At 51.5% G+C, this 18,309-nt stretch overlaps 5 protein-coding genes across 5 annotated transcripts; 2 read left to right on the top strand and 3 right to left on the bottom strand.

Annotated features, from left to right (window-relative positions):
* Positions 1-8,096: 8,096 nt before the first annotated feature.
* On the top strand, positions 8,097-10,237 carry T069G_05440 (STE like transcription factor domain-containing protein; the record flags this gene model as incomplete). The annotated part of the gene is made up of 3 exons (XM_056172650.1): positions 8,097-9,736; positions 9,798-9,881; positions 9,949-10,237. 3 exons carry the CDS (start codon positions 8,097-8,099, stop codon positions 10,235-10,237), a joined length of 2,013 nt encoding a protein of 670 aa, XP_056029508.1.
* Positions 10,238-10,880: 643 nt separating this feature from the next.
* Positions 10,881-11,962, bottom strand: T069G_05439 (uncharacterized protein; the record flags this gene model as incomplete). The annotated part of the gene is made up of 4 exons (XM_056172649.1): positions 10,881-11,459; positions 11,528-11,616; positions 11,677-11,754; positions 11,815-11,962. 4 exons carry the CDS (start codon positions 11,960-11,962, stop codon positions 10,881-10,883), a joined length of 894 nt encoding a protein of 297 aa, XP_056029507.1.
* Positions 11,963-12,668: 706 nt separating this feature from the next.
* On the bottom strand, positions 12,669-14,231 carry T069G_05438 (ankyrin repeats (3 copies) domain-containing protein; the record flags this gene model as incomplete). Its single annotated transcript, XM_056172648.1, has 1 exon — positions 12,669-14,231. The coding sequence occupies one exon, from the start codon at positions 14,229-14,231 to the stop codon at positions 12,669-12,671; it is 1,563 nt and encodes a 520-aa protein (XP_056029506.1).
* A 1,224-nt stretch (positions 14,232-15,455) lies between these two features.
* Positions 15,456-16,411, top strand: T069G_05437 (enoyl-CoA hydratase/isomerase domain-containing protein; the record flags this gene model as incomplete). The annotated part of the gene is made up of 2 exons (XM_056172647.1): positions 15,456-15,597; positions 15,681-16,411. The coding sequence occupies 2 exons, from the start codon at positions 15,456-15,458 to the stop codon at positions 16,409-16,411; spliced, it is 873 nt and encodes a 290-aa protein (XP_056029505.1).
* A 172-nt stretch (positions 16,412-16,583) lies between these two features.
* On the bottom strand, positions 16,584-17,459 carry T069G_05436 (NAD(P)H-binding domain-containing protein; the record flags this gene model as incomplete). Its single annotated transcript, XM_056172646.1, has 3 exons — positions 16,584-16,850; positions 16,946-17,162; positions 17,224-17,459. 3 exons carry the CDS (start codon positions 17,457-17,459, stop codon positions 16,584-16,586), a joined length of 720 nt encoding a protein of 239 aa, XP_056029504.1.
* Between the last annotated feature and the right edge of the window lie 850 nt (positions 17,460-18,309).

Raw genomic sequence — 18,309 nt, 5'->3', positions numbered from 1 at the left:
ACCGCGCGCCGATGTGACGATGTCAATGCGACCTCCCCGTCACAGGGATTCCAAAACGAGCGAAATAGGAATAGACGGTGCCCACGGAGCTGGATGCCCTCTGTTTCAAGGCTAAAAGTTCCGGTTTCAGAATGTTGTACTGTGCCATGCGGCCAATCGGTTCACAGCCCATCAAAGCCATCACGACTTGCAATGCAGAGGGAAGGGGGTTAAACGGCATTAGGTACTATGGATTATACAGGAATGCTCCGTAGGCGAAGAGGGAGAAGCGGGCATCAGAAGCCTGTACGGAGTTGCAGTAGTATGCGCAAATACCTAGCGAAAAGAGACGCAAGTGATGGTCTGCAGGGGTCGGCAGCGGAGATGAACCTGGGATGTGATGGCTTTTCATAGCTGCATACGAAGGATGCCTAGAGGGCCAGAGCTTCTAAGTAAAGATTTGTGCCTGGCAGTCAGGGTGCTGGTAGCGATATTGCAAGGAAAGTCAAAGCGAACAATGGCCACTGCAATGCTGGTTAGCTAGCTTTCATAGAGGACCAATGCCCAGCCATGGCCGACATTCAACGCCGAAGACTCGCATGCCCCCATCGCCGATGGGAACCATGGTAGACAATACCAGGATTCAGTTCCCGGCCAGCGGGAGATCTGGGGCCGAAAGGTAGCACTCGCATCTGGGTATCATAAAGACGACCGGACTTTGAACCCGTCCGGCAGGATGAAAAGGCCATGGGTCAGCATTGACCAGACTCGACAAAGGAAACACATCAGCCACGCCAAGCATAGTAGACGTCCTTCACGAGTCAAGGCTCAACTCAGCTTCTATGCTACGCTTGGCTTCCAGAGCGCAGTTCCCAGCCTCGAGACTCTTCAGTGGCGCAATCATTTCTTTGTTCGGTAAATGGAAGCCCTCTAGCTGAACGCATGACCAATATTCCCATCTTCTAGATGCAATGGTAGTCCTCTGTTTCGAAACGTGATACGAACAAAGAAGGCTGGAAAATTTCCAGAAACGGACTTCCTTGGAGAGTTCGGGTCCGAACAGCATGGCCCTAGCTGTTGTTAGTCCGTCGCTCGTCTTCTAGAAGAGGATGAAACGGGGGCCCTGAGTCTCGTGTATAATGAAATATTGCTCCGTATCTGGCCTAGGTGTCGACGTCTGCATGTGGTCATGTAGACTAACACTTGGTGTCGTGTAAAGAGAGCCAGGTCTCGAACAAATACTCCGCACAATGCTCAAAACTGAGCTCATGGCCGTCTTTGCTGCGGATCCACCGCAACGCCTATCGCTTTGCTAGACTCTATTCGCATTAGACAGCGATCGAGTCAGCCGTGCCAGGGAAGCAAATGAGGGAAATTGACCCCGTAATCGATCGGTCGGTGAAGGCCAGTGCGGCGGACATCGATAGGTAACAGCTCATGCAGGCGGTCCGTCATCGAGCTGAGTTGGTATTAGCAGCAGTAGCAGCAGCGGTGGCGGCAGCACCCTCTTGAACGAGTTTCGCCTTTTCGGGAGCTGATGCGCTGTTTCAGGTTCAACAGCTACTCGGACCTAGTGCCCAGCCTCGCCTACCAAGTGCGATGCGAGCTCCGACCTGGGCTCCAAGCAGCTTGAAGGCATCAAGAGAAGGCGCCGATCTAGTCTCCTCTGGTGCCAGCTTCATCAGAAGCCACTGGATCCAATTGCTGGCCAAGAATAATTTGGAAATCAGTTCCGTGCTTGCATATTCTCCGTCCTCGTACTGTAGCTCAAGCCAAATTGTGCGGTCCAAAATCAGCACCGGATCAAAGGCCAGGGTTGACGATGAATGACTAGCCGACACCAGTCCTGCGCTTCTTGGCTCCGTTTCAGCGTCTGAAGCCCGTGTGGCGTTCTTCAAGAAGGGCCTTTTTTTTGCCCTTCTTGACGCCACGCAACATCAATTCCATGCAGAAATCATGGTCAGCTGAATCACATCACTCAGTCGGTTTGGTTGAGGGATGCGGGCCCATCCATGTCTTGCGTTACTATCTTTATCCCAAGGCCCATTCTCAAGACCGCGTTTGGTAACAAAAAGGGATACTCTGAGCGGTAATGCAGAGTTTACAAGATATAGCACAGAGAAAAGAGAGAAGAGGATGATAACAATATGCAAGGGGCAACGTGCAGCAAACCAATCAGTACAAGCTCCGTGAGCACCACGGCTGGTGTGCTGGGACAAACTTTGAAGTCGACACGTTCTCGAGTCCCTGGTTGGCCGATAGAGCGTTAAGCTTGATCTATATTTGGCCCGCGCCCTGAGTTGTTGGGCGTCAAGCGGCATCTGGCGAGTGCCGTCGAGGGTTTACTACCAATGAAAAGCCTGGCAAGCAGTGCCAAACAACTCTTGAGAGACCGATTTGCGGGCCAAGAATTCGCCACGCCATAGATTGATGTCGGGACTCCAGAAAAACCGTTTAATATATTTCACGTCATGATCCAGCCAGTGCCGTGCGAGAGATGCATGTTAGCTGCAAGCCGAAGCGCCAGGAACCTCTTTGAGTAGAGGTGATGATGATGCTGATTTGTGAAGATTGATGTTTTTACATCCTGATCATGCTGCCTGTATCGCACCGCATGTAAGACCCGCATGCCCCTTACATGCTCCCTCCTCACAAATAGTCATCACCATCACAAAATGGCTCGGAGTCTCAGATGGCCGCGGCGCGTACCGGGCTATCAGTTCAGACGGGCGGGACGATCAAGCACGCACACATCTATCTTCATGTTTCAGATGGCCGCTACCTTGGCCGGGGGGGGGGAACAAGTCATCACATCGCAGGACCCCATAGCTGCAGGATCTCGTCATCTTTCCGTTCACAATGCGACTAGTAGCGGCTGCTTGTGGTCAAATCTTTCAAAGACGTCGTCTTGGCACATTGGCGTTGAAGAGCAAAAGTTTGATGCCTTCTTTGTCAACATATCGTCGGCCGCAGACTCTTTTGTGGAGCAAGTTGGGCTTCGCTTTGTTAAGTCTTCCGCTTTGTGCGCCGTGCGCCAGCCTCGTCGATCTATTGATCCGGACTGAAGGGAACAAAAACTGCATGGCAATGGCGATTGTGCCTGGACGATCTGATGTGCTGGATCATCGCCTTGGCTTACTTGCATGAGATGAACTTGCCGAAGGGTGTTGGTGGAGGTCGTTTGTAACAGTACAAACTTAATACTGCCTTTACGGCGTACACACAGAAGCATCCATGGGCATATAGATGCAAAGCATTCACTTGGGTAGTGCTTGTCTGACGTCTTCCAAAGCGCCGAGTTCGTATCACAGACAGCTCAGCTCTGTGAGCAGGCATAGCCGCAAGCCACCCGGCTGCATCTTGCGGTTGCTCCAACGCCCGTGGGTTCTTAGCCTCTACCGCTCGCTGTCGTTGTCGGACAAGATGCGGTCGAGAAAAAGGACGGACCGTGGGCTCGCCATCCAAGGCGCCCGGGTACAGAGTCATGGCCCGTCTAGTTGCGGTCACCTGCATTCATCGTCAACACGACCTCACGGCATCAGGCTTAGCGACGTCGCATTCCAAGCTGTCGAGCAACCGACGCACCCATGCTCGTGCATGATAGCATGAGGGGTCGGGCTCAGCCATGATTCGGCGGGAATATGTGAAGCAAGACATGGGACAGGATCCAGGGGCGTACACACTCTGAGGCAGCCAATCAGCGCCGCGCGTGTCTCTAGCAACGCCTTGTCCCCGCCGAAGCGTCGCTCCAGGCGCGTTTCATGTTGAGAAGCCTCTCGTGCAGCCGCTTGGGCCAACCTGTGATCAGGGCGATGCTGGGTTTGCAAGGCTTTTGCGTCGATTGGCCTGGAGTTGCTTCTGGGAAGATGGGAAGAGAAAGACTTGGCGTGGGCAAAGGCCGTCGGCAGCGGAAAAAGGTTTGGCAGGCGAGGACGTACCTACATACGGAGTACCAGTACATGTACCTAGGCACGTGTGTACTTCAATGCTCGACGGTGCTCGTACATACAAGCAGCACCAGCATCGTGAGGCGAGCAATGAGATGGGCGTTGCTCGTATTTGGCCAAAACAAAAGGGCTGCTGGCTTCGATACCAACGAGGAAGCTGGAAGCAGAGTTTCATTGCCACAAGCCACTTCGGAGAATGCAGCGCTCTGACTCTCCTCTCTGGTGTGCTTCGGATCGGATGAAATCAACGACCTTTGCTCTCGTCTTTTCTCCCTTCCAGGATTCAACGGCCACAACCCTCTCCAGCCATTCTGTTTCGGATATGACAGGGGGGTCGAATGTGACAGGAGAAGTTTTTTTTCTCTTCTGTCGAGGCAATCCTGCGCTGCCAAGGAGATAGCATCTGATCGTTACCACCGATTTGAACAGCGAGGACATGCATCGCCATCCAGACTGGAGCGCGTTGTGGGGAAACATGATCACATCACTCGACGAAACATGGGCTTTTGTCGTTACAGGTGACGATTCGGACGCTATCTTGCCGGCTCTGCTCAGGCGGCATGCCGGGGTTCTACGAATATGTACGAGTTTGCAGACTAATCGCTGTCATATAGCGGACGACTCGGGATGCCACCCGGTGACTGGGCAGACAGGAGTCGGCAAAGATTGACTTCGCATACCGTGGCCTTTTTGACGAATGGTATCGACTCCGGAATCTGAGTTTCTGTTGGTGGGAAGACACAGTGGTGGTATTCCGGGATGAGTTGGATCTATGGCGAACAACATGTCGCCGTTTCTTCCCTGACAGCAATGTAAGAATCGACGGTGGCATCTTGTCGGCCAACTCTGGCGCCTTGATGCGATAAATCGAAAACAATGTTTATCGGATTCATCGTTGGGGGGTTCCTGGTTCGCATGCCGGCAGTGACGGATCACGGAGAGGCGAGACACCGGCAATGGGAGCGGGAGCAATCTTTTGGTAACGCTGACTTGTTCCTGCGTCAAGGACCAGGACACGACGAGCCCCAATCGGACATCCTTGCTGACATGGCTACAAGATGCGGTCGTCTCATGAGCCGCCAAACACTGCTCCGCCAAACACTGCTCCTCGATCGGCGCTGCGAGTGAGAGAGTCACTCTCAGGGAGTGAGTTTCTCGATTAAGCGGGTATGGACGCGTTGCGGGGCCGGCAATGAGGCACGAAAAGCATGCGGCTGTACCTGTATTCTCCATTCCCAGTCTGTTCATGTGCTCCGAGGCTTTCATGTAATGAATAAGGGACCAAATGAGCCCTAGATTGCATGTTTATGCGGTCGACACATCCGGCCAGGGGTATGGACGACTAGCGCCCAGCATAGCAACGGACTTATGAGAGCCACACAATCAAACAGAAGAAGCTAACGCAGGCCTTCTTTCTCGTTGCCATTAATTTCCATTCTCCTTTTGGCCATGGTCAACGAGCTGGCGTTGCGGCATGAATGGCATTGAGCCGCCTTGTGCGCCATGCCCCGAAAGGCTATTCGTCCAACAAGTATCCAAGTTGCCATGTGGTTGCGAGCGTGCTAGTGCACGCAGAGTTAATTACTTCGTACATTACCGTAGCACCGTACACACTGTAACGACAGAGTCAGTCCCTTTTGGGGGGCAGGGGAGCAGCCTTGGATAGAGAAAGGAGAAGATGCAGCAGCAAGGTCCGGGCTTGTCAAATGAGAGCAAAAGGAAGGCGTTGCATTGACATTGACTTGCCAGAGTTGAGGTGACGCTGAAGGATTGGGTTATGAATGCTCGTATGTCTGGATGCCACTCACTGACCTGCAGAGCGCCCAAAAGCCCCCTTTGCTTATTACGAGCACTCGTAGTGTAGTGGTGATGGTCGACACACGCCCGTCCTATTTTTGTCTCGTTATCTGCACGCCCACTCTCTGACACTGTCGTGCAAAAAGCTGTTGAGCAGGGAACTGGACTGGGCTTTTGGTGGAGGCTAGATGAAGGGGCCCGGTTTTGGCCCTCCCTGTAGCCCCCCCTTGGCTGCAATTCCACCAGTTGCTTGTTCTTTGGCCTCGTCCACATTTCGGCCGATGTGCGAATCTTCGGTCCAGTAGGTCAATTCACTGTTCGTGGTCGGGAATCTTCGTCGACTGACTGGTCTGATGCTGTCGCTGCATGCGCGCTGATGCATGTACTTTGGCTGTGATTGGGCTCTGCAGCAAAGCGCTCAGGCACCCAAACAATTGCTTTGTACGGAGTGGTTGGCTGTGGAGCCTCAGCCTGAGCGCCATGGCGGCGCCAACGTGCACTGACCGACGCAGCTTCCACGTCAAGACTGCATCAATTGCTTTGCTGTGCTGTGCTTTTGCTTTGCTTTTGCTTTTTGCTTTGCTTGCAGCCAAAGAGCTTAGACGAGGCGAACAATCTGGCCAGTCCAGACTAGCCCTGTCCTGTCCTATCCCGGTTCTCTTATCGAGACTCGCCTCTGCACCTCGTACCTGTACTTGTGGCTTCTTGGTGGCGTGTCGTGCCGTGTTGTGCCTCTTCAGCCAGCACCGGTAACTAAACTGTACTGCAACTGCACCTCCACTCTGTTATTATTAGGCGGCGCTCTAGGGGAACGCACCACCAAGGTACCACTGCCCAGGGCCTGGCCCCAGTGGGTGCTCATGCGCTATGACAGCAATTGCTCGTTTCCCAGAGGTCCACACCCTCTCAGCAAGTCACGCCCCCGCCGCTCTTGCCCGTACCGCCCATGCCCTCTTCAGGCTTAGCTTGTGCCTGGCTGGCGCCGAGCTGGCTGTGCGCACCGACCCTTGCACGTTGTTTTTTATTTTTATTTTTATTTTTTGTTATTAATGGGCCCCGGCTTTTTGATTATTTTCTTGCGCGTGTATTATTAGTGGCCCCTCACTCTCCTCCCCCTCTCCTTCCGCCAAAGGGAGTACAGCTTCGGCCAAAGTAGATATGGGGTACACTGTCACCCGCCGCCACGCCACAGAGTACGCCGCGTCTACTCCGTGCCTGGGCTGACCTGTTAATAACGGCTCTCCCACCTGCAGCCAGCGCTTCTTTAGCAGGTTCGGCTCCAGTTCACTCAGTTTTCGTTCGTTCAGGCACAGCACGAGTACAGTACAGTATACATACAGTACGTCCAGGCACAGGCACAACTTCCCGCGCCGCAGCAGGTACTCGTTACTTGTCCCGTCCACCTACACCTACAGTACAGCACACCAGTCCAATCCAGTCCAGTCCAATCTAATCTCATTGAAGCTACCACCACCTAGACAGGCACAGGCACTCAGGCACAGGCTCTCTCCCAGGCTCAGGCATCGCAAAGACGCACAACCCATTTGCAAGGCCCGCGCCACTCCACCCCATTAAACGTGCCATCCCCCGTTGTCCATCCTCACAGTCCCCTTCTTCTGAAATCTCTTCCCTGTGTTTCTTATTTCAACGTTTTTCTGCCCTTTCGCTTCTCTCCTCCGCCTCCACCCTCTCCCTCCTGCTTTTCTCCTTCTTCTTCGGAGCCGCACAGAATTTCCTCTTTCTTGTGCCTCTCGCTTTTCTTCATTTTTCTTCTTTTCCCCGCTGGGCCAGGCTGTCCCTCAATCGCGCGCATAGATCGCCGCAATCCGCTCGTCGCTTCAACAATCATCCCTCAAAGAACAACAACCCGCGAGGTTTTGCCGACTGCGCTCCTCTCCTGGACCCTTCGTTTCTATACGCATTTAATTCGTCTTGCGATCGACACCGTTTCTGCTCCCCAACGCACGACGGCTTCATCCTCGCCTTGACGGTTCGCTTTTTCGGACGCGCCCATACATTCGCTAGACGCTGTTGTTCGGGTCGTTCCCCCTTGCTGTGCAACCTCTTTCAGTCGTTTCGAGCTGGTCTCTCTCGGTCTCTCTCACTCTCTCACCACCGTCGCGTCGAATCATCAATTCCCGCGACTCTCGGGCAGCGCCTTTCATTTGATATTTCCTTTTCTCTGTCTCCAAACTGGTCTCGCACCGCCTCCGCGCGCAAATCACCAATTACCGCCCGCCACGGTGTCCGCCACACCCGTAGGACAATCATCCGCCATCGCCAATTGCATTGGCCACCGCAGATCGCCGTCTCCCCAGACGCTGTCCTCCAACAACTTGACTCACCAAGTCGCATCGTCGCAACTCGCGCATCATGTATTCACAACACCCGGCCATTGCGCCTCAGAAACCTGAGACGTTCATGCTGAGCACCGAAGCTCAGCAGGCTCTTCCCCATGATGCCCAGGTCGCCCTTCAGCAAGTCGACAACCTCAAGTATTTCCTCATCTCCGCCCCAGTCGATTGGCAGCCGGATCAGTACATTCGACGCTTTCTTCTGCCGACGGGTGAATACGTCTCTTGCATCCTGTGGAACAACCTCTTCCACATCTCCGGCACTGACATTGTGCGATGCCTCTCCTTCAGATTCCAGGCCTTTGGCCGCCCCGTCAAGAACTCCAAAAAGTTCGAGGAGGGAATCTTCTCCGATCTCCGAAATCTCAAGTCAGGAACTGATGCCTCCCTGGAGGAACCAAAGAGCGCTTTCCTCGACTTTCTCTACAAAAACAACTGCATCCGTACCCAGAAGAAGCAAAAGGTCTTCTACTGGTACAGTGTGCCCCACGACCGCCTCTTCTTGGATGCTCTGGAGCGAGACTTGAAGCGGGAGAAGATGGGCCAGGAAGCCACCACTGTCGCTGTTAGCGAGCCCGCGTTGTCCTTCCAGTACGATTCGTCGCAGTCGCTCTACGAGCAGCTCACGAAGAGCCAGCAGGCCAACTCGTCCTCCTTCAGCGCTCAGCAGTCTTCTTTTCACCCCAGCCAGTCCACCTCTCCCGTCATGAGGGCCATGGACTCCATGCCTCCCCCGAGCATGATTCCCAACACCATGGCCCCTATGGCTGAGACCATGGACTCCATGGTTCCCTACGACACCATGACCATGGCTCCCGCCGTCCCCCAGCAGGTTGCGGCAGTCAAGAGGGAGGCTGACTTCACTCGTGTCCACTACAACCAGAATGGAATTCCCATTACGCACAGCCACCACCGCCATTCCTCGATGCCCGCCTACGGCCTGGAGTACTCGCCTGCTCCGTCCTTTGTGTCTTCGGGCTACGAGGATTACAGCAACCGGGGTTTGTCCTTTGAGCCCATCACTCCTCCTCAGCAGGCTCTCGGCATGACTGCCGAGCCCGCCTACATTGCCAACGAGGAGACTGGACTCTACTCTGCCATCCCCGATCACCTCTCTGCCATGTCTGGCCTCGGCGGAATGGTCCAGATGCCGTCCCACCTTGCTGGCCCGCAGTTCCCTCGCTCTTACGGCGCAAATAACATTTACTCCGTCATCGAGGGATCTCCCACCTATAAGCAGCGAAGACGCCGCACGTCCATCCCCACCTCAATGTCTGCTATCGCACCTACGTCAACCCCGTCTGCCCCTCACAGGCCTTCGGACCTGCGTCGGTCAGTCTCCGTCTCCATGGGCCCCGTCGCTGAGGGAGAAGAGTCTACCGGCAACTCACCTTCCAGCATGGTTTACCCCTCCCAGCACAAGGATCTCATGGATATCTCAAGACATGGCAGCCCCGCTGTTCACCCCATGGCTCTCCAACATGACTTTTCCCACATCAGCGATGACCTCTCTGGTGACCGCTCCATGATGGCTGGCGGAATTGTCCGACGTGCCAGATCAGCTACTGTGATGGAGCTGGGTCCTTATCCTCACAAGTCTCACTCTTGCCCAATTCCCACCTGTGGCCGACTGTTCAAGAGACTAGAGCACCTCAAGAGGTAAGAGCGCGCCTCCAAGGAAATAACTATCGAGATAGCAAAGCTAATTATACGACCCTAGGCATGTCCGAACACACACTCAAGAGAAGCCTTATATCTGCCCTCACTGCAGCAAAGCTTTCTCCCGATCAGATAACCTGGCGCAGTATGTGCACCCTATTTCTCCACATAACTCTATGGTTATAAATAGCAGTTGGCTAACTTCATTACAGGCACAAGCGTACCCACAGCCGCGAGGATGGTGGCGAGGGCTCATTACATCTCTCTGCCGAGGAGGAGGAGGAGTTTTCTGGCGAGGAGCATCTTGGATCTGTCGAGGAGGCGTCACCAACATCAGAATCGGCCTTTGCCCCTGGCTCGATCAACGCTGTTGTTACCAGCGGCGGTATCGCTCCTCAGACCACCATGACTTCCAGCCATAGCTTCAACAGCCTCCAGACCCTGAGCATGCCCATGACCATCAGTCAACCTACCCCCATCAATGCTGGCGGTGCCATGTAATGCGCCTTGTTTTAATCTGTTCTTTTTTCCATATGATCTTTTCTCTATTTCTTTTCTCTATTTATTTGCGTCATGATACAATTTCACGTTCTATGGATCTCGGTTTAGGGGATTTCATGTTTTGTTTCCTTCTTGATATCATTTCTTCTCCATCTTTCTTTTATTTACCTCTTTTCTTTATGCGTCTTATGCTCGGATTGTCCTTTTTTATTTACGGCTGCAACAACAGATTTGCTCTTTATACACATTGGCTCAGGGCCGACGCCAGCGGAGTAGCATCTGCTGTGTTTTTGGCTCTGGACGAAAAACGAAGAGAAGGGGCTTGCATGTGACAGGAGTGAAAATGACGCCATCTGTATATATATATTATATACTATTTATTCTTCAATGTCAGATTATAAGGAAGGCTTCTCGTGGAAGGAATTACCACTTGGAGGCTTTCCTTTGTGTTAGTGTTGAGGTGTAGGATTCGATCAATAGACATGAAAAACAGTTTCTATTTACTTTTGTTTTGCGAGAACGCTCTCACCAGTGATGTGATGTGTGTCATGTTGACAATTGTCAATCTATACTATATAATATTTTCATTTCCGCTCCCAATCAAGTGATTAATATGGTATTTCCAATTCAACGCTTCTGCTTCTCATCGCTTGCCTCCCTTTCTACCAAACGTATCTCTCGTCCCCTCAATCTTCTTGACATCTCTCTCGCTGATTCTAAGCTCAGCACCCTTGAGCCTACCTACAGCCGGGCCAAACCCACCACCGCCGCCACCGCCTCCTCTTCGATCTCTCTTCTTCTTCTTGCCAGTCTCTCGTTCCAGGATAACGCCAGTCTCCTTGGCCTCGCGTCTGCGCTTAGCCTCTCTCTCCACAGCAGCAGCATTAATCCCCTTGCGCATGTGCATGGGCATCTTCTCCTGCTTGAGAATCGAAGTCTTCGAACCAAGCGCCTGTATACGCATATCGAGCGCCTTTTGGCGTACGCGGCCAGAAGAAAAGGCCTTTGGCCGGGCGTTTGGTGAGGACGTCGTGGAGAGTGCGGCGGCGAGGGAGAGGGGCTTGTTTGTCTGGAGGAGGTGGGATTCTGCGATGAGGCGGCGGAGCTCGAGGTCTTGTGCGAGGAGGGAGGGTGCGTCTTCGGGGAGGCCGGCGGAGGATTTTGAGGAGGAGGGTTGGGCGGTTGGTTTGGGGGAGGAGGTTTGATCTGGGGGACGAGAGGACTGTTTGTGTTTTGATTGTTAGCGTTGTTGTGGTTTTGGAGGGGCGGTTTTGGAGGATGAGGATGTACCATGAAGGCTTTGAGTTCGCGTTTGGACATTGTGCTTGTTGTGGGAGCCTGAGAGACGGAATGGTCGACTACTTCGATGACTGGATTGTCTGGTGGTCAAGTCAGCAAGAAGAAGATACTGACAGAAGCAAATGTGTTGCTCGTCCTACCATCTTCATCTTCCTCCTCCTCTTCGTCGTCGTCGTCGTCATCTTCACTTCCATCCTCATCCTCATCCTCGTCTTCATCTTCGTTTGATAAGCCATCCCATTCACCTCCTTCACTCCCACTGTCGCTGTCGTCCTCACTTCCATCCTCTTCCTCCACAGCCTTCGCCTTGCGCTTCGCTTCCGGCAGCGGAAGAAACTGCGCCTCAAAGTGTCGCCGAAAAATCTCTTGTGCGTCTTCTGTTGATACCGTCGGCTCTGGAGCCTTGCGCTTTCCGAGGACGGCCATTTCAAAGGGTGTGGTTGTGTGTAATTGATGTTGATTATGGCGCTGCTGCTACGATGGAACCTCAGAACAAGAGTGAGGCTCGACTTTTTTGCTTTATCGTTATCGGTCTCAATTGTTGCGGTGCTGATTTAGGCTAAGCGCGGTATTCCAAGTGCTGGAGCTTCGGCCCCACTTTTACGGAGTGATGCCGCGAGTCTGTTCTAACTGGGATGTACCTCCGTAATTGGCTGTGTCTTATACAGCGGATCGAATCATTTATCTCTGAAGAAAATTGCAGCAAGGTTGCTTGAATGAGATGAAGCTGATCCAAATGCAATGTATGAGGGCGGCTTATAGGTTGGCAAGAAAAAACATCTTGAACATGCAAAAGAAAGCGCTGGGGAAACCCATTGGATCCCACTGAAGTGGGAATGCCATTTTGGCACAGCAATTTTATGATTACACGTATCCAGCATCATGTAGCTCAAGGTTATGAATAATGGTAATCTTGAATACTAAATGGTGATATATATAATAGCAGATGATAGAGAAATATATTTACAGTGGCGGATACCAGAGAATTATAGCGATAGTAGCAAAAAGTAGAGATAGTAGAAGAGGGTAACGTATACTACAGGAATATAGCGATGGTAGTAGAAAGTGGATATATATATCTATGGCAGCGGATAGTAGCAGAATATTGCGACAGTATTAGATACTCAAGGAACTAACCTTCCAAGCAAAGCATCCCCTCTATCCCATCCCTTCTCATCCTCGCGGCCCGAGTATCCCGGAAGAGAAGCGCTCGCACGCCTCGTTCGCCATCTTTCATGGCCAATTCGGTCTTTTCTCGCCCAAAACGGTCTATCATATATGCCTCGATGTTCTTGCACTTGATTATCGATTCCACTAAGCTTACGGCAATATCAGAATCGACCAATGCGTTGTACATGACAACCATCTCTGCATGGAGCGTCATGGTCGCTCCGTGCTGGGTCAGAAGTCTCATTAAGGGAACAGACTTGCTTCTTGGGGCGTTTTTGGCATGGGCGAGCGGCGTCCAGCCCCAATCGTCCTCCGCGTTAATATCGACATCGGGGTGTTTGAGAAGAACCTCGGCCACGTCCGGCCATCCCATTTGCATGCAGAGGGCGAGAGGCGTCAAGCCGTCCTCTTCCAGTGAATTAGGATCAACCTCTTCCAGTTCAAGCAGCCTTTCAACCATCTTCTTGCGGCCCAAGAATGCGGCCCATGAGAGAGCTGTCATTCCCCAGTAGTCTTTCTTATCGGGCTCAATGTTATGCCATTTCAGGAGGAATTCAACCGCCCAGTCGTGGTTTTCTTGGACTGCTTTGATGAGAGGAGTCGTTTTCTTGCAGTTGCCCAGATTGGCATCTGTTGCTGGATGCTCAAGAAGGAGCTTGACTATCGTCTTGTCCGCGATACATACGGCCTCCTGTAAGGGAGTGTGCCCGTACCAGTCTCTCATATTCGGATTGACATTTGGGTGTGCCAGGATCGCTTTTATGGCGGCTTGATTCTTGCTTCTAACTGCCATGTGCAACGTGCTGTTGCCCAAATGATCCTCTGCATTGACGTTTACTCCTTTTTGCTGAATCAACAAGTCGGTGATGCCCATACGGCCACGAAGCACCGAAAAGGTGAGAGCCGTGATGCCATATGAGGCTTGGGAATTGACGCTGATTCTGTGTCCATGGCGCTCGAGGATCACCCTCACAGTAGCTTCATGGCCATACTCGGCCGCAAGACAAAGGGGGTTTGACCTTTGGTTGGAGTTCCAGTCGACCGTCATATTCGGATTATCCAGGAGCAAACTGACAACTTCAGCGTGTCCAGCCTTTGCTGCCCGTTCCACACACGTACACCCAGATTTGTCCTGCCGATTCAAATCCAAATCTGGCCTCTTCGAGATCCAGTCGACAATACCCAAATATCCATTGGATGCCGCCAGGTGAATAGGCGTAGCACCATCGTTGTTTACAGAGCGTGTAAGAAGCATCTGCTTTAACCGAGGAATGATGTTGCCAGATATGAGACTTGCTTCCAGATCTTCGTCTCGGAATAGCGACTTCAGCAAGAATTCCTCCCCCTTTTGCGCTAATATATGCACCAAGTTGTTGCCATTATCATCGGTGGTAGCCAGGAGATGCCGCGAGTACGTGAATTGACTTGCGAGTGATGGGATCGCTCGTAGAAGGGCGTACTGCTCTTGACAGTCGAGGTACGCGGCTATGCTGAGTATAATTTCGACGGGAAGTATGGCCGCCATTTTGCGCCTGGTAGGACAAGCAAGCTGTATTATGTGATTTAGATCGTAGATTTGGATGAGAATATGAAGAGGAGAGGAAGAGGGAAAGCAAAAAGGGATGGTAAGCAGTATGTTTATATAGGTCGACAGCCACGGCTTATCGCTGTCATCGAATGTAAACAACATGAATATGATTGGCGTGAAGCCACCATGTTTGGCTCATGTGGGCGTAAGTTAACAGGACTGGAGGCTGAGATTTGCACCACATAGCAACACTGGGAGAAACCATGGCGTAAGACGCCATAATCTTATTCACGGGAAGTTTGTCGACTGGCGGCATCATCATCTTTGAACCTTCGACCGCCGCAACTCATCTCCCCAGCGATGCGAAGAGTATAATGAATGGGCAGCGCTCTTGATTTTAGCTCATTGTAAACATGAGAGGCGACATAGGTTTATTGATCTATTCTTATCGTCAACGAGATGAGAATACCATATAGATGAGGCAATAATGCAATTGAGTGCCGTGTAAGCTCGAAGTTTGGCTGTCAGACTCTCTGGTTGGCGCATGTAAGCACGGGATTGAGGCATCTTATGCTATTGCCGCTCTAGTTGCGACGGGGCTAGCTTAAGCCCTATACGTTCCTTGTTGGTAAAAGGCAAAAGAAAGCTCTTCAATGGGAACATCGAATTGACGCAGAAAGGAAGCGATGTAAGTTGGTTGCTTCATGTCCTCTGGCATAACACTGCGTGCTGCTACCATCGCAATGATTCGTACCTTCAGCCTTCTCCTCCTCCTTTTCGTGTTAGTTAATGCCGATTTTAGCTTCTGGGATTGCCTGAACGATACATGTACTGAGCTCAATCATGTTGGTTTTTGGGATCGTCTGTCTGGCTGTTACTACTCAAAGCTCCTTATTCCCAACGCTATTCCAACAATTAACAGGCGCATTCTATCAAGATCCCAAAGATGGTTCCATATTTGGACCTTGCAGAGAATAAGTCAGCCACTCTTTGCGTACACACTTTAGTACGTTGTCTGCCTTAGTCAGCACCCCTCTCGCCGTGTCGTCACTGGAGCTCCGAGACGCGGTACCTGTTAGGCAGTTTATCCTCGGCTTAGAGCCGATGCTTTCCAGCATTTCCCCATCCAAAGCCGGCATCTTCACCTCATCTCATTTTGTCCATTGGAAGCTTCTCTTCTGATCAAACATAAACACAATCAAAACACAAAACACACTCATCATGAATACTTTCCGTTTTGCGAGGCCCGCAGTCGCCAAGGTGCCGTTCCAGCGGTCCACGCTGCCTCGAATTGCACGGGCCTATAGCTCCAAGTCTTATGAGTATATCTTGACCTCGACCCCGAAGCCGGGCGTTGGACAAGGTGAGTATCAACGGGTGCAGCGTGATTCTATGTAGAGAAAAATGAGCTTGCTAACCAATATTCTCTTATTTCTTCTTTCTTAGTGACTTTGAACCGACCAAAGGCACTCAATGCACTCTGCACCCCTCTTATCAAGGAGCTCAACGAGGCTCTCAACGACTTCAACGCCTCCGATGAGACCTCGGTTATTATTCTTACCGGCTCACAAAAGGCTTTTGCCGCCGGAGCCGATATCAAGGAGATGGCCCCTCTCACATTTTCAGAGGCTTACACCAAGGCATTCATCGAGTCCTGGTCCCTGCTGACCACTCAGGTGAAGAAGCCCATCATCGCTGCCGTCTCTGGCCATGCGCTTGGTGGTGGCTGCGAGCTTGCCATGATGTGCGATCTCCTCTACTGCACCGAAACCGCCAACTTTGGCCAGCCCGAAGTCAAGCTGGGAACCATCCCCGGCGCCGGTGGTAGCCAGCGACTCACTCACGCCATTGGCAAGTCCAAGGCCATGGAGCTGATCCTGACGGGCAAGTCCTTCAGCGGTGCTGAGGCTGAGAAATGGGGTCTTGCTGCTAGGACCTTCCCCACATATGAGGCCCTGATGGAGGAGACACTGAAGCTCGCTGAGACCATTGCTGGATACTCAAAGGTCGCTGTCCAGGCATGCAAGGAGGTTGTCAACAAGAGCCAGGACCTTGGCCTGCGGGATGGAGTTGAGTTTGAGAGACGTGTTTTCCACAGCCTGTTTGGCAGCCAAGACCAGAAGATTGGCATGAAGGCTTTTGCCGAAAAGAAGAAGCCCGAGTGGACTCACTCTTAAGCGGTTGGACAGATAATGCGGAGGGCATTAAAGATATATCACTGCGATGATACAAGCATGTACGCTGAAAAGGCGCAAACAAGATAAAAAATGATAGAAGCATTGATTACTACAAAACCTGGGTGTTTGTTTGAGCAGCCTAAATATGCGCTGCACTCATTTTCTTGAGACTCTATTTACTCCCTCCAATTCTGGTGATATCGTCACATTCCAGCGTTTCCTTCTCAATTCTTTCTGTCGCCTGGTTGAGTAACGTCGCCGCCACATCGTGTAAAGAAACAATAGGGAGGCTTATGACGCTAGTGAGGACATTCTGAAAGGTGTTGGTGACAATATTTCCCTGTTGAGGATCTCGAATGAGGCCCGGCTTGACTATGCAAGCTTCAATAGCATTGTTGGAGTTCTTGGCAAAGTCCAAGACGCGAGTTTCCACCTCTCCCTGTGATGAATCAGTTTAGCGATCAACGATCAACTTTTTATTCTCCCACTTTATTCTCCCAATAGTCACTCAGTAAGACGAGATATGATCCTTACCCTCATGAGACAGTAGTCGCCCAATACCCATGGCTTCTTGGACTGGTCGCGCTCAGCGTTGGCGCCACTAACATATACAAACCGCAGAGGCTTTGTCGTGTTATTCCGAGGAGCCTTGGATAACTCTTTAAGACCAGCAATGGTGTAGTCGGAGCAGATCTTGCGAACTTCATCCCAAGGCATCTTGCTGGAATTCCTCGGAGTTACCGCCATCAGCCTATATAGTAAAGAAACGTTAGGCTACCAGCTCACTCAAATATTCCTGAATCAAGTCTCACCAAATGCAGGCATCGGCATTGGATAGATGCTGCTTGACATTGTCCGAATAGTTCAAAAAGTCATCGCACACAACAGAGATTAATTTTGCTGCGTCACTAGAGTCTTTGAGGCTCTCCGGGACTGGCGTTTCGCGGCGACCAATTCCCACGACTGAGGTTACAGCAGGACTGGTGATGGCCTGTCGAACGAGCTCTGTGCCCACGAAGCCACTGGATCCAACAATGATCACTTTCATGGTGAATGATTGTTTCTGATACTGAGTGTTTTCAAGATGGGAATATTGGATGACTGAAAGTATGAATTGCGTCACTGGCTCTATTTAAGTATGCCATCCCCAATCCTTGCAACTAAGTGTTTGACCTTACTAACTGGTCTGCATACACCCTTTACACACTTTACACACTTTACATGTTTGCTAGGATTCTAAGGATAGCCCACGTATGTGGCGGAGATAGGATTCGGTCCGGAATTAGACCTAGGCGCTGCATGAGGGGTCATATCGGAATTATTAAATCCCTAGAGAACTGAATTTGTTGGTTGTAGAGATGGAATTTATATCGGAGAGTATCAGAAGAGGGAAGCCATGCGAGATGCTATGATCAAGCTCCATCCATACCTCAAGTAGGTAAGAGGAAGTATCAAGGTGACGACCCAATTTGGAAATAAGCTGCACTAGGCACACTGGGGAGTTAATTCGCACCTAGCAGTTGGCTTTCCGCATTGTGATGGGCACTATGGATATCATGGCGTTTTGTCTTAGATGAAGCTTGAAAATACAAGACGCTACACACAGTATGGCGTTTTTAAGCATATCGACTTTTGTTTTGAAGCTATTCACAGTCTATTTTCTCAACCACAATTTTCTCAGCTGACGATGCTCATCTAATTGCTGAGCTGATTCTAATTTGCACGCCTTTACCTGCAGCTCACCCAAATTGGTACCTCTGTCTACCTCGTATCCCGCTCTCCAGTGACGAGGCATCTGCAGTACGTACCCACCGCCCGTCTTGCCCTGAGTGGCCAGTGACCACCGCTCCAAATCTGCTCTTTTCACGATGAATCGCGACTCCTCTCGCACAAACCAT

The sequence above is a fragment of the Trichoderma breve genome, chromosome 3 (genome assembly GCF_028502605.1).
Source record: "Trichoderma breve strain T069 chromosome 3, whole genome shotgun sequence".
NCBI classification, from domain to species: Eukaryota; Fungi; Ascomycota; class Sordariomycetes; order Hypocreales; family Hypocreaceae; genus Trichoderma; species Trichoderma breve.
Note: the sequence above shows the minus strand (reverse complement) of the source record. Positions and strands in the feature narration are given on the sequence as shown.